Source organism: Grampus griseus (assembly GCF_964374135.1).
Source record: "Grampus griseus genome assembly, chromosome: 6".
NCBI lineage: Eukaryota > Metazoa > Chordata > Mammalia > Artiodactyla > Delphinidae > Grampus > Grampus griseus.
Genome location: NC_139000.1, coordinates 66,307,400 through 66,321,488, shown reverse-complemented (window position 1 = coordinate 66,321,488; position 14,089 = coordinate 66,307,400). Strand labels below are relative to the sequence as shown.

Sequence of the window (14,089 nt, the reverse complement as noted above, 5' to 3'; positions counted from 1 at the left end):
AGAATATGCACAAATGATGTTCAAAGAACACAAGGTGAAAGTGGAGTGGGAAGATGGTTACTGTTTCTCGGTCTATGAACTAGTGGGAAAATGGTTTCTAGTGTTTTTCTTCTTGTGTCTCCATACCAAATGTATTCATGAAACATGTAATTCATAAATAAGACTGAAGTGAAGATATTTGTTCCCCTGTCCAGGTACCTTCAGAAATGCCCTGTATGTATACATGGTTTCTGTACAGCAAGAAATTTAAGCCTGGAAACCAGATCTCTTCCCATTTCCTCATAATGGAGAATCTCCTCTTCAGCTCCTCCCTCAATATGCTGACTGCTAACTGTCTTACTTAGAAATAAAATGGGAATCCCCCTCTGGCTTTAATAGCAGGGAGGAAAGAAAACCGGCTGTAACTCAGAAATAGGCATAAGCTGTGGAACAAAGGTGACTGTTCTCAGAGAAGGCTTTGAACCCACACTCAACACTTTTATATTGACAGCATCAAGGGACTCGCTCGTTCAGACCAGAAGACAATTTGCTGGTGAGGGAGGCTTCCTTTGACAACTCTGTGACCCACATGTTTGGGAGGGGTCAATGTGAAAACGAGAACTTTCTCCTCTATTTAAATGGAGAACCTGAGACCTTGAGATGGCCCCAGGTGGTAGATAACATCTTCGCAGGATGGTTTATCTGTGATGTGGCTGATGGTCATATTCTGAGAAGCCACATCCTCCTGAGAACTGTGTCAACAGCAGTTCTGTGAATTCTGGCTGGTCTCAGATGGTATTTACAAAGCACATGCCATGCCCACCAGGCTAAGAAGATACCATCCATCACCATGACTCTCGTGGGATCACACAAGTCAACGAAACGTACTCAGTGGGGCTTGATGACTTGGACCACTGCAGCCTGCACTTGGGATGTGTTGTAAGCAGCATTACCAAAGCAGTGGTTAAACTTAACTATCTGGGTCAGGAAGAGGTGAGCCAGCCAGCATGACATCCTAATGGGGCAGAGCAACCAGAATCTCCACGTAATTGATGGGGAAGAAGCCTGACTGGCCATGGAGCATCCCCTCATACCAGTTCTCATCAATCTGGTTAGTGAGTGTGATGATATCACCCTCTTTAAAACCCAACTCCCCTTCATTTTCAGGTTCAAAGTCGTACAGAGCTCGGCAGCAGGGCTGATCCATTGGGGCACCTGGGAGTAAGAGCAGGAGAGAAGAACACAGAAAGACAAGGGGAATTTAATGCACGTATCTACCTCCTGCTGCACCTGCCCAGCTTGCTGTCCCCCTTGGTTCCTCCCTCACTCCTCTTCCCGCTGACGCTTCCTCTTGCTACTGGTCCCCAGTGTCTGCTGCACGGCACCTTGCCCTCTAGCAGTCTTCAGAAGCTTTCTCATGTTCCTTGAAGTTGTTGAATTGCTGTTTCTATTTCCAGTATGAAAAATTGGCCACATCAATCCTTGTGATACGTACAACACAATTCATCAAGGTTGGCCTTGCTAACAATGCCCAGAGATGGGAGACCCAATGACTTAAGGAGTATTAACGGGATTTAGGTTCAAAATGAAGCGTGGCCAGAATTCCTTCCATGCTAGCACTTTAAGATCTCTGCACATGTGAAATAATAGTGTTTATTACACGGACAAAACTTTACAACTTCAGAATAACAATGCAGTTCTCACTTTTTAAAAATAAAGACCCCTCCCGACCCAGCCTCTGGAAACCGCTGTAATGTAGTAAAAATAACACAATATAAAACACTGGGTCCAAGTTCTTACTCTCTGTGACCTTGCCTAAGGCACTTTGCTCTCAGGTTCTTTGTCTAAAATTGGAACTGACAGTAGAACTTACTTTTCACAGTACTACTCTGGCTATTAAATGAGATTATATAAAAATGATATAATTTACACCTTTGCGTTATATAGTGCATATATAAACATGAGGTGTGCATCAGAGCTACGGCATAGAAAAAATAATATATTCTTCCTTGAGTTAAATATTGAAGGATGGGATCATAGCTTAAAAGGGATCTATGTTAAATGAGCAAATATATTAACACAGCAGGCACACACATATGTATATCGACGCAGACAAGTGCATACAGCTCCATGCCATCTAGATGGCTTTGAAGGGGAACAATGAATTTTTTTTTTTTTTTTTTTACTTAGAGAAAGCAAATTAATGAGTCTCCAAAAGAAAAGTGAAATATGGGATTGGTTTTTGAGCAGGGGGAAGCAGGTTACCTGTAACTTATATGACTAGTCCTTGTAACCAGATAACTTCTAAAAACCACTGCTGTTTATCCGCACACTGAGGGCTCTGAGCAGCAGAGCTAAGCACAAGGGGCAGAGAACTCCAACTGTCGTCACACACCTCACTTTGTTGCTTCATGGTCTCCTGAGAGTACCTATGTTTCCTACTGTAGAACATCAGGCACTGGGGATGCAGGGAAAACAGGAGAAAGCTGTATATCCTTAAAATCCACATCCAGTATGAGATAGTTCCTGTTCTTCAACCAAGAGGATTACCAAGGTTGAATCTATTTCAAGCACAGGTTTTTATCTGATCTGTGTGTAGGGCGTGGAGAGCGGTGGTACCACCTAAAAGAATACATTACTGGGTATACATCAACATGCCTGATGGAAAATAAGTTTTAGCTCCCATTGTATCAACCTCTTACCACAGCACAATGAACCGGCTGCAGGGTGGGGAAAGGAGGGAAGTCTAGCAGATGCTGAGACCCAGAATATACTCATCTACAAATATATTCACCCACATGCTACTGTGACTCAGGAAATCCAACTCAGCAAGTTCCTGGAGTGCCTGCTGTCTGCGGGTTATACGTGAGTGTGCGTGGGCACGCACTGCCCAGGAGCATGATTCCTCATGCAGGCAGGAATCACGGAAGCAGAATAACAGCAAGAAAAGATGCCATCCCTACAACTAAACTCACATATTAAGGTAACTGTAAGACCACAAAGGAGGGTCAAAATCAAATGTGTTTGTTAGAACAGTTAAGTATGTGCTGATGATGGACAGTGAGAGAAAAAAGGGACTTAACAAAGAAAGTTTTATAGAGGAGAGAGAGTAAAGGAGGGGAAGAGATAATCAATGAGACAAGAAGGCACTCCTTTAAGAGTTTCTACCTGACAAAACCATCCTGTAAGAAATATATTATAGTGGATTCCTTATGCACACAGATTGGACTGCTCCTAGCATTTCTGGAAGAGTGTCAGTGCAGTGTGCCCAGGCCCGGGGAATGGGTTCTGCAGGCCTCCGCTCCTTACCTGCAGGTTTGGGAGTGCTTGTGTGGGAGAGGCCCCCATTGGGCTGAGTGCTGTCCCCAGTTGTAAACTCCAGGCTCATTCGAGGTTTAGGCTGATATTCCCTTCTAGGCTGAGATGAAGCTTGTCTTATTCTGCATTAAAAAGAAAAAGGGGGGTAGAGTATGCAGCCAATTAAGAAGAAAAAGAAAAGCAATACAATCCTGAAAATGCTTAGGTCACCCACCAACCTACCATTGTGGAGTATGGGAAATCTGAAAAGGACCCTTAGTTTTCTTATCTGTGTCTGTCTCCACTTTAGTGCTGTGGTCACACCCGCTGTGGTTATACCCTCACTGCCTTCATCCTTCCTCTCACTTTCTCCCTCATTTACTCAGAGCTCACTTTGCAAGTATGCAGGGTGCTAGGTGCCAGGAACTCAAAGATGAATAAGTCACAGTTCCTACCCTCAAGCAGCTTATGGCCTGGAGGGGAGACAGAACATAAGCAACTGATTACTGTCAACTGTAGTAAGTGCTGCTACAGAGATAGGACAAAATGCCACAGGAACCCAGGGGTGGAGCTGGGGGTGGTGAGGAGTCTACCTGTCCATGGGGAAGTTGGAGAAGGTTTAAGGAGAAAAGGCAAAAGATAGGTAGGAGTCATTTCTAGATGGACAGCTGTTTCCAGAAGAAAGTTATTTCTTATAGAGCTTCAGATGGTATGGAGGGAGGAAAGGGGGAAGTACTGTGTGCTCTGGGAACAGCACAGAGGAAGGGGGAGAGAATCCAAGGGAGACAGGAGAGAGGTGGAAAGGTACAGGCAGTAAATGTATTCTGCACACCCGGAAGTCTTTTCCACAGCTTCAGGTGTTCACGAAGCAAAGTGAACAGCACATTTGCAAGGGTGGGGGGAGTTTAGGGTATGGCGATTGTAGAATGACAGTGGCTTTGGACGTAGTTCAGAGGCAAAAAAGAAAAGTGGCCTTCGTGCTCAACAGATGTCACAAAGACATATAATATTTCTTTAGTACATGGAAGTGCATGGTTTTAAACCATTCTAGAGGCTTCAGAGTGTTACACATAATTCCACAAGGGTGCACTGAGGAAAGATGAACGATCCAAGCACTAGTCAAGGAAGATACTGAGGAGAGGAAGAGGCTGGCCAGATGGAAACGGGTGAGGTCGTTTCCCGTAATACAGCACCGTAACTGGAGGCTGCCTTGTGCACTTACATCAGCTATGAGAGTCGACTCTGGCCATGAGCTGAGAATAAAAGCTGCTGAGGCCATCCTTTGATGTACATGCATTTAGTTTAACTAAAATAACACATATGATATAGCACAGGGCTACCGTGTACAGCTGTGCAGGCTGTGTCCTGCAGCTCCTGGGAGACTCATTCATGAATTAAACCACCCAGCCTGGCACTGAGGCCCATCTGAGGAGGTGGAACAGACATAAGAAAACAGCTCCCTCTGACGGACCTCGTCACCATTCAGAGAAATACAAGGTATGGAACGACACAGGCTTTCCAATAGGTTATGCTTAAACCTGAACCCCTGTTGCACCACTGTGTGACCCTGAGCCCCAGTCTGCTCGTCTGTTAGGTGAGGCTGACAATACTTGGTTTAAAGGGCTCTTCTATGATTGATGATGATACACGTTCAGTACCCACACAGAATAGCTGCTCAGCAAATCACATCCATTATCATTAGTAGAGTCCTGGCGTCCCATCTGTGGCATCCAAAATACTCCTTAAGTATTTAGCTCTCATAAACACAAGACTAGATTCAACCGAACAAGGTAAAACAAAGCCCAAGACAACATAAAATCAAAACAAATGGTCCATAAGGTGTCTTTGTAGGATCAGCAGGAATTTTGGTGGAAGTTTTTCTTCGAATGTATTCTAATATCTCCACTTCTTTATACACCATTTCATAGCAAGAAAATGGAATGGAAAATGCAGGGAGCTGTAAAATACCTTTCTTCCAGTCTGACTGTGACTTGCTGCAGGATCTGGACTGCCTGCTTATGGTACTCCAGCTGCGCCTGGATGAGCGCAGACAGCTGGCTCACCTGTTCGATCTGCAGATCAACAGGGGAATCACACCTTAGTTACCAGGTTACTGTCCTTAACCAGCTGCTAGTGCCCAGTCCACACGACACAGCTACCCCGGACACACGGACCAGTGCTCAGTGATGCCCATGACTGTGTGGTGAGCCAGGCTGACCGATAGATAGTTTTGCAAGTTACAAACTGATTAAGGATGAGAAAGCATCCCTGTGTTTGGAAACTCTAGTACTATGAGAAGAAACTTTAGTCAGAATCCTCCTGAAGATGACATAACTCTCATCAACCAGTCTCATGCTTAGCTACAACCTTCTGATTAGGATTTGGCTTATTTTATTGATTTCCTATAGGACAAAAGATGCACTGACTAGAACATTCTTTGCTCTCTATAACTTCATGCCAAGTCAGTATTAGTGCTGTTAATAAAAATGTGGGTATTGATTTCTCACATGAAGCACTATGGGAGACAGCGTGGTATGATGGAAAATCTTTTGTTCTCTCTGACCCTCATCTGCAATGTAGAAGGGTTGAGTCAAGTGACATCTTGGGTTCATTCCAGCTCTAATATTCTAAGCATCTTTGGTTACTCTTCATGTTGAGTCCTGTGTTGTGATCCAGCTGAATAATGGCCTCTGAGTTAACAGAGGCAATGCTGCCCCATGGGTTTTGGGGTGGGGTAGGGTTCTGGGTGAAGGGAAGGAACACTGTGATTCGGGTCACCCTCATCCCCACGGTGTTCCTCTTCAGTAGTTAGGTGGACACGTTGTTTTACATAAACACACACTCTGACACCGTCTCTGGATAGTGTGAAAGTCTGGATATGTTCAACTTGCCTCCCCTGTCACCAGTCTGGGGTGTGATAAGTACATAAACGCTCTGTAAATATCTTGGCAGAAGTTGGTCAGTAACTGATGGGGCCGGAGGTGGGGATAAGCAAGGACAGGAAAGCTGGTTAACGGGTTTTATGGCATGACCGGTCGGAATGTAAGTTCTAAAGCCGTGAATAGTAATTCAGCACTCTGGAAATGTGAAGGCAACTTTTAAACTATCTCCTCTACGTCCCAAATGTAGTATCTATGCTACAATCGTCAATCTCAATTGAAATCATCTTTGGAAAGAAAATGTCGACTTTACTTCAAAATACAGACCATCTTAACCTATGTTGGACACTCACTTCTGAATACATTTTACTTGACTGATAATCTTATCTAATCTGAAGTCAATCTGCCTTACATTTCACATTTCCACAGAGTATTTGCTTAAGCTACTGGACTTCTATAGATCATCAGAAACATTCTTTATCTCCCCACTATTTATAATACTTTAAGATCATTAGCAGACAAAAATCTAGTTAAATCAAACTATAGGCATAGAGAAAAAGCTTCACTATTTCTCAGTCTACTTTACAATTTTAAATAATTTGAAAGAATAACCATCTACTGAAGTTCTCACCACATAGTACAGTCATTAACATTTTTAATTACATAACCCTTTAACACATTAATCTCGTGCCTCAAAGCCAAAGCTAAATTAAAAACCACAGGAGAGTCACTCACATCCATCTCTAAGAGATTGAACATGCTTGACTCAGCAATTTCTTTAGACTCATCAAATTTCTCCAGAGCCTGACGTAGCTCTTCATCTGGAATCTTGCCTTGTCGTTTCTTCTTGTAATCAAAGTCCAGGCGTCGACCCTCCAACTTCTTTAAATGATGCTGAAAAAGTCAAGGGTGGGAATATACTTTGAAAGGATGTACGGAAAAGGCCTATTTACAGCTCACTTCCCCATCATGCCTATTAGCTTCCAAAATAAGACAGGCTAAGTTCTAAAACATCATGTCACCAGAAAAATAAAGAAACCTGCATCACTGGGGCAAACGCTTCCAAATGCTAAAACATTTATGTTGGGAAACATCTTTAAAAATAATTAATAGCAAGAAAGAAATTGTGGGAAATACCAATACCCTTTACTTCTACCCCTGCTGGGTCAAAGCTAAAGTGGAATATATCCCTCTCCATCCCACGGCAGAAGCCAGGAATGTGTGTACACACCCTACACATCTGGAAAGCACAGGTATATGGGGCTCACAAGTCCCCATCTTCAAGGGAAGTGGTATCTCATGGGAAGGCAGAGGAAAAATGCTTTCCTTGAAATGAGTGAGATAGCACGGTAGTCTTCCTTTTCATATCATAGAACATTAGTGCTGGAAAGGATTTATCTTTGAGGTAATCCGGTCTGTTAGAATCACCTAAGATGCTTATTAAACATATGGATTCTTGATCACCTGAATTAGAATATCCAGGGCTGAGGCCTAGGAATCTATGTCTCAGCACTTACCCTAGTTGACTGATGTATCTTTAGGAGAATCATGGATTAATTTAAGCCTCCCATCTAACAGATGATGGCACTTAGTCATCATCTAGACCTAACTTGGAAAGGACCTAACACCATACACTGCGCATCAATCCCTCTTTGCATCACCTCAGATGCACACATTCCTGGTGTGTGGCTGCCTAGCCTTGTCCGACACCTCCACTGACCAAGTAGGAAAGTAGTTTCCGAAAGCTACAAAGTATTTTTGTCCTATGAGCAGCAGTGTTTCACTACTAATGGGTGGGAGAAAATGCTAGACTTTCCTTGATCCTGGGTGTGCAAGGAGTAAAAGGGAAGGAAACGGAAACAGAGTTGGGAGTGGTGAAGAAATGAGAAGGAAGGAGGAAGGATATCCTCGACCTTCCCGCCCACGTTACACCCTGCCTCCAATCCATGCCCTGATCCAGACTAAATGTGTGTATCTTTGGAAGGAATATTCTTTTAGAACATCTGAACTGGCAGTCAGCTGCAGGGTAGAGTCCTGGAGGCAGGGTTACGTGTTAGATTTGGAGTGAGTCTGCCACATACTAACTGTGTGACCTTGAGCCGGTGGTAGGGCTGAAGGAGATTTAAGCTAGAATAAGATCAGGGAGACTACACAGTGTGGTACTTCATTTCACAGTCAAGGAAATCAAATTTCAGACAAGCGCAACAAATATTTGTTAAAAGAATGAATGAGCGAACATCACACACCCAGTTCTAGGTAAAGCCGGTTGAAGTTTATTATTTGGAATAGCTAAACTCTTCCACATGTTTTAGAAAGAGGACAGTCGGGTTCTCCCTCAATCCTAACAAACATTATGAGAATATGAAAACACATGTTTACAGAGTCACAGAATAATTATGTATTTAAGCTAACAAATTTTCTTTATTATTCTGTGGTTTTCTGGGGGCGATTTCACACAGGGAAAGGATATCACCCTCATGGAGAAAAAAGCTTGAAAAAACTTGAAAATTGAACGTGGAGAAGTCAAATGTAATACTCAGGAGTGGCACAGTCATCATAACATTGGGGCTAAAAGTACTGCATTTCTGGTTTCTCTCGATTTATCGTGCTGGATTGTTTTGCAATTCACATGCTCAGTGTTGACAACATGCACGGTAAGCTTTAAAAAATGTTTCCTAAAGGAGAAGGGCACCTGCATCTGTACAATTCCAACTGCCCACTTCCCAAATAACTAGCTGCAGATACCTGAATTTCCCTCAGATCTTTGTCATGAAGATTCTGAAGGGGGTCAATGAAGTTCTGCTTCACTTCCATGTCCAAAGAGTCCTTCACCTCCGAGAGCTCCCGCATGGCCTCCCCCACCTCACCAAGCGCTGGGCCTGCAAGGGGATAACTAAGCACTTGTACTCGTTAAAGAACAAAGGTGAAGGTGAAATGCACTTGCAATAACAGCGCCCATCACAGACGAAAAACCTGGGATTACTGTCTGTCTTCTGAAGACAACCAAGACAACAGACAGCATACAATGCCCTCTGGAGATCAGTGTATTTTCCACCTGAGACAGTACATGAAAGTTCACTGAGTACAATAGACTCAATGCCCCCAATGGGTGGTAGAGGGACCCCTTATTATAAAGAACATAAAATTTTGCTTTTCCTTTAAAAAGCAATTTGGAAGCTCCCTACCCTCCTTTGTAAGTGCTTGCTTTCCTTTAGAGGAGAGCTCTTTAAGACCAGCGCATTGAGCAGAAGCAAATACCAGGAACAGAGCACAGGGCTCAATCAGGAAGGACAGTCATTTGCTGCGACCTCACATTGTGAAGGAGTGAAAACAGAAGGTGGTTACTATGGCGGCTGAGGGTCAAAGGAGGGAAGGGTGAAGGAATTCACCTGGGGCAGTCAAATTAGGTACCCTGGATAGAAGAGCAGGGAGCAAAGAGAAAGCTCATGGGGTGGGGTGCTGACTCATGCTGAGTCAGCATGAGTCATGCTGACAGTTCCCTCTGTCCCAACACTAGTTACCGCCAGACACGTGCAATGGTAAATGTCCAGGCATCCGGATGTGTCACCCAGCTATTGTAATGATGGGATCTCATTAGGAAAAAAGAAAATACATAAAATTCCTAAGACAAATGACGAAACGGTCTGAAAAGAAATTTGGGGCCCATGTGGACAAGACCTAAAATTGAGAATCAAAATATAAAATGGTTTGGATGATTTCCTACAGAGTTTTCTTAGTGGCACTAAAATCCCACGGACGAATGAAAAATGCAAACGTGAGGAAGCATACGTTACCGAAGTTGCAATCATCTCCAAGCTCTCTTCCAAACTTGAGCATGGCCTCTGCCAGCAGTGCTTCTGCCTGAGGATAGCCTGGCCCTTTCTCCTGGCCACGGATTTTTGACATGGTGTTGATCATGCTGAGTTTAGCTCTGGAAGCTGAAGACAAAGAGATAAGAGACTTTCAAAGCAGGCAACAGTGATGTAGGAGGGACAGGGCTGGGTGGGGAGTCAGGCCTTCACCGGTCTCTAAACCAGCTCAGCTACTGAAAATTGCCCCTCCACCGATGTCTTCATCTGCAATATGTGCAGCTTGGTCCACAGATAAACACACACTTTTAATCGCTAAACTCTCCCTTTCTCTCAAAATCTCAAGAGGAATTTAATAGAAAAGGCAAGCTCGTCCAGGTGAAGATCCCATCTTGCCCGTCTTCCTGTGCCTTTTCTTTTTTTATTTTATTTTCTAAACATTTTTATTGGAGTATAATTGCTCTACAATGGTACGTTAGCTTCTGCTGTGTAACAAAGTGAATCAGCTATATATATACATACATCCCCATATCCCCTCCCTCTTGCATCTCCCTCCCACCCTCCCTATCCTACTCCTCTAGGTGGTCACAAAGCACCCAGCTGATCTCCCTGTGCTATGTTGCTGCTTCCCACTAGCTATCTATTTGACATTTGGTAGTGTATATATGTCCATGCCACTCTCTCACTTCGTCCCAGCTTACCCTTCCCCCTCCCCGTGTCCTCAAGTCCATTCTCTACTCCTGTGCCTTTTCTGATACTCTCTTCATTGCTGTGGCCCTTCAGTCCCTCTGTGGATCTGGGTGGCCCACAGAAAGCACTTCAAAAACTACTGGATTATGTGATCTCGAAGTTTTAAGATTCTACCTTTTATTTCAATTCTAGGAGCCTATGGACTGAAGTAGGAAATTAACTGATAACTCCTGCAGTGTGGGCCTCATGCCATGTTTCACTCACACCATGTATAAAATAGAACTATTTTCAAAATCACCTCTCAACTAAGATTCTAACAGTAAACAGTCCCATGAAGAACAGAAATATTGTGTTCATTAAAAAGACTTAATTACTTTTCTCGCACATAACTTCTTCTGAAACTTAGTTTTGTGCCACAAAGACATCATTTCAATTTCTTTTTTGCTTTTACTTTTATAAAAGAAGATGCCTAGAAGGCAAATCCAGTTTTCATGGAAGAAACAGCTTTATTAGCACACTGTTAAATACAGTGATTTACTTGATGCTACGATACTATGGCTTCTCAGGTCCATTATCAGAGTTGGGAATGTACATTAACCGAGAATTATGCCCAGGATTCCATCTGTTTAGAAACCCCTGATAGAATCACAGCTAAAGCACACAGTTCCAGCATTTAGTGGCTGCCATTTCATCTTGAACATTTCCTTTGAATAGGTTTTTATTTAAACTTTGGGCTTCAAAGGTCGAATCTGCAGACAAAGAGAATTATTATGAGAGGTCACCCTCCCAAGTTTGCCCAGGGACATTATAATGAACAAGACAGCTATGGCCTCTGCGTTTATGAAGTTTATAGTGAACTGAGGGTAGCGTCTATTTTAAAAGCAATTAGAGTGAAGTGTATATACTAAGTGTCATGTGGGGAGATTACAGCAAGTCACGAAAGTACACAGCATCACCCTAGTCTGTAGGAGTGGGCATCGCAAAGAAGGTTTCGGGTGAGAAATATCTTTAAGCTTAGAATCACATAATGAGTAGCAATTAGTCATGCTAACAGATGTAAAGCCTGGCGGTACCTGGAAAAAATGTAAAATTCACATTTTCTTTACTTTGCTTCTCATAGAAAAGTGTATCATACACGTTAAATTTAAAAAATTGAAAATGTCACATGATGACACATTTTTTGGGGGAACGATATAATTAGAGTATATATTCAAAGACTTTTCTACAATAAGCCATATCTGAAATCCAGGAAAGACACAGTCCCTGCCAAGGTGCTCACAGTAGAGTGAGGTGTCAGATACGGTAACAGTGGCAACAAATGTGATAAATGTAATAACAGCTAATACACACAAGGTACCAGGGAGACAAAAGAAGGAGTAACATTAGCACAAATACAACTGAAATAAGCAGACACCAGACAATAAGAGGTACCAAATGAACAGAAGGAAAGAAGATAAATGGAGATCAAAGAAACCGAGGAATGAAAACACACACGGTGGTTAATCCCTTCGAGTCCTGTTTTTACACTCCAAAGATTTATTCCTTTTACGAATTTGGTTACTGATTTGTGCTTAGATCTTGGTTCTTCTAAGAGCTGTCTTCCGGTAAGCAATTACCTGAAATAACTGTAACAGTTTAATATACTGTGGCTGATTTTCAAATTTATCATTTTCACTGTTGTTCGATTATGTTGTTCAATTCTTCCATTAATTACTTAGGAACATCTTGAATATGTTCTACATTTTCACGAGAAGGGGGAAGAAAACCATATTCTATTAGCTTATTTCTTCAAATCATCTAAAATACTTATTGATTCATATATTTGAAGAGACCAGCTTTTAAATTTATTCACAGCTATTAACTATTTTTAAGACTCTTGGATTAGTAAAATTTCTGTGTTCTTGAAAAACATCATCAGATGTCTGAATTAACCATTTTTAAGTGTTAACATAATTATTTTTAAATGATTTTTAAAAGCAGTACTTGAAGGAACTTGCCTGGTGGTCCAGTGGTTAAGACTCCACGCTCCCAATGCAGGGGGCCTGGGTTCGATCCCTGGCCAGGGAACTAGATCCTGTGTGCGTGCTGCAACTAAGAGTCCGCATGCCGTAACTAAAAGACCCTACATGCCACAACTAAGACCCGGCACAGCCAAATAAATAAATAAATATATATATATATATATTTTTTTTTAAAAAAGCAGTACTTGAAGAAACAGAGAGGAAGCCTAGAAAAATACAAATTTAAGACACTAGAATTCCTATAATATGATCTCGGGCTAGATAGCTTCACCAAGTTAGATGTGCCCTTAGGGACCCTTCTCTTCTCTTCTAAAGGGACCTAACTCCTCTCCTTCACATTATCTTTATATTTGCCATAGCTTTAGCCTTTCTTTCAAATTTTTACAATCTCTCTAAGCCCCCATATTTACTTTCCCACCTTTGCTATTCTAGTTCAACCTGCCCCCACTGGGTTTACTGCAGAAACAGTTTCCTAATAGCAATCTCTCCTCTGGCCCATGAGAGCAGGATACTGGTATGCTGCTCTGCGTATCTCCCAGACAGGATTAGCATAAAGCTGTACACGCATTAGATGTTTAACCTGGACTGCTGAAGGAAAGAATAAACGAATAAATAGACTATCTTAGAAACTAGTAGACGGTCATGGAAGTGGTTTTCATAAGCAGACTCTGTCCATATCCTATGGCTCACATGACTGACAGCCTTTTGAATCATAAAAGAGAATGGGAACTAGAAAACTTGTTTTTTTTATGAAGAATAAAAAGTGTAGCAATCTAATAGAGTTCTTTTGCAGAGAGAAGCTACCTGACCTATATTGAAAACAGGGCTTTAGGGCCAGTCCAGACTGTGAACTGTGAGACTTGCCAGCGCACTTCCCCTACTGGTCCCCTACAGCAGCGGTCCCCAACCTTTTTGGAACCAGGGACTGGTTTTGTGGAAGACAATTTTTCCACGGCTCGCCCACTGCTCACCTCCTGCTGATTCCTAACAGGCCGAGGACCTGTACCGGTCCGCGGCCCGGGGGTTGGGGAGCCCTGCCCTAGAGAACTGGCAGTCAGGTTTGAACCCTCTGGGCAGAAGACTGGAAGATTCTTCTCTGGGGAATACAACCGACTCAAAAGAAGAGACCTACAGATATTCACAGCTGGAAGCACCCAATGCAACAACTTCAGGCTGATTACCCTAGAATGAAGCTATAATAGTAAATAAGCACCCTCCCTTGACTCACCTTTACTGTCCTACACCTAAGAGGAAAAGGTTAGCCACTAACATCAGACTTTGAAGAAAGTTTCTAACATGAAAGAGGCAAAACAAACAAGGAAATCGTAAAAACCAAACAACTCAGGGAAAGAAAAATAACTATCATTAACATTCTTAGGTGTCTAAGATACTTTATCAATGAAATAAAAAAGAA

The 14,089-nt window shown here is 42.6% G+C and overlaps 1 protein-coding gene across 1 annotated transcript in view; it reads right to left on the bottom strand.

Annotated features, from left to right (window-relative positions):
* Window positions 1-994: 994 nt before the first annotated feature.
* The window catches only part of SH3GL2 (SH3 domain containing GRB2 like 2, endophilin A1), a gene marked incomplete at its 3' end in the record, with an annotated part of 198,406 nt that continues 185,311 nt past the window's right edge, over window positions 995-14,089 (bottom strand). The window contains exons 4-9 of the mRNA XM_082656529.1: window positions 9,950-10,093; window positions 8,901-9,034; window positions 6,891-7,049; window positions 5,245-5,348; window positions 3,289-3,419; window positions 995-1,194 (exon numbers count right to left, since the gene is read on the bottom strand). Of these exons, the coding sequence (XP_082512655.1) occupies window positions 995-1,194; window positions 3,289-3,419; window positions 5,245-5,348; window positions 6,891-7,049; window positions 8,901-9,034; window positions 9,950-10,093 (872 nt within the window). The remainder of the gene's footprint in view (window positions 1,195-3,288; window positions 3,420-5,244; window positions 5,349-6,890; window positions 7,050-8,900; window positions 9,035-9,949; window positions 10,094-14,089) is intronic.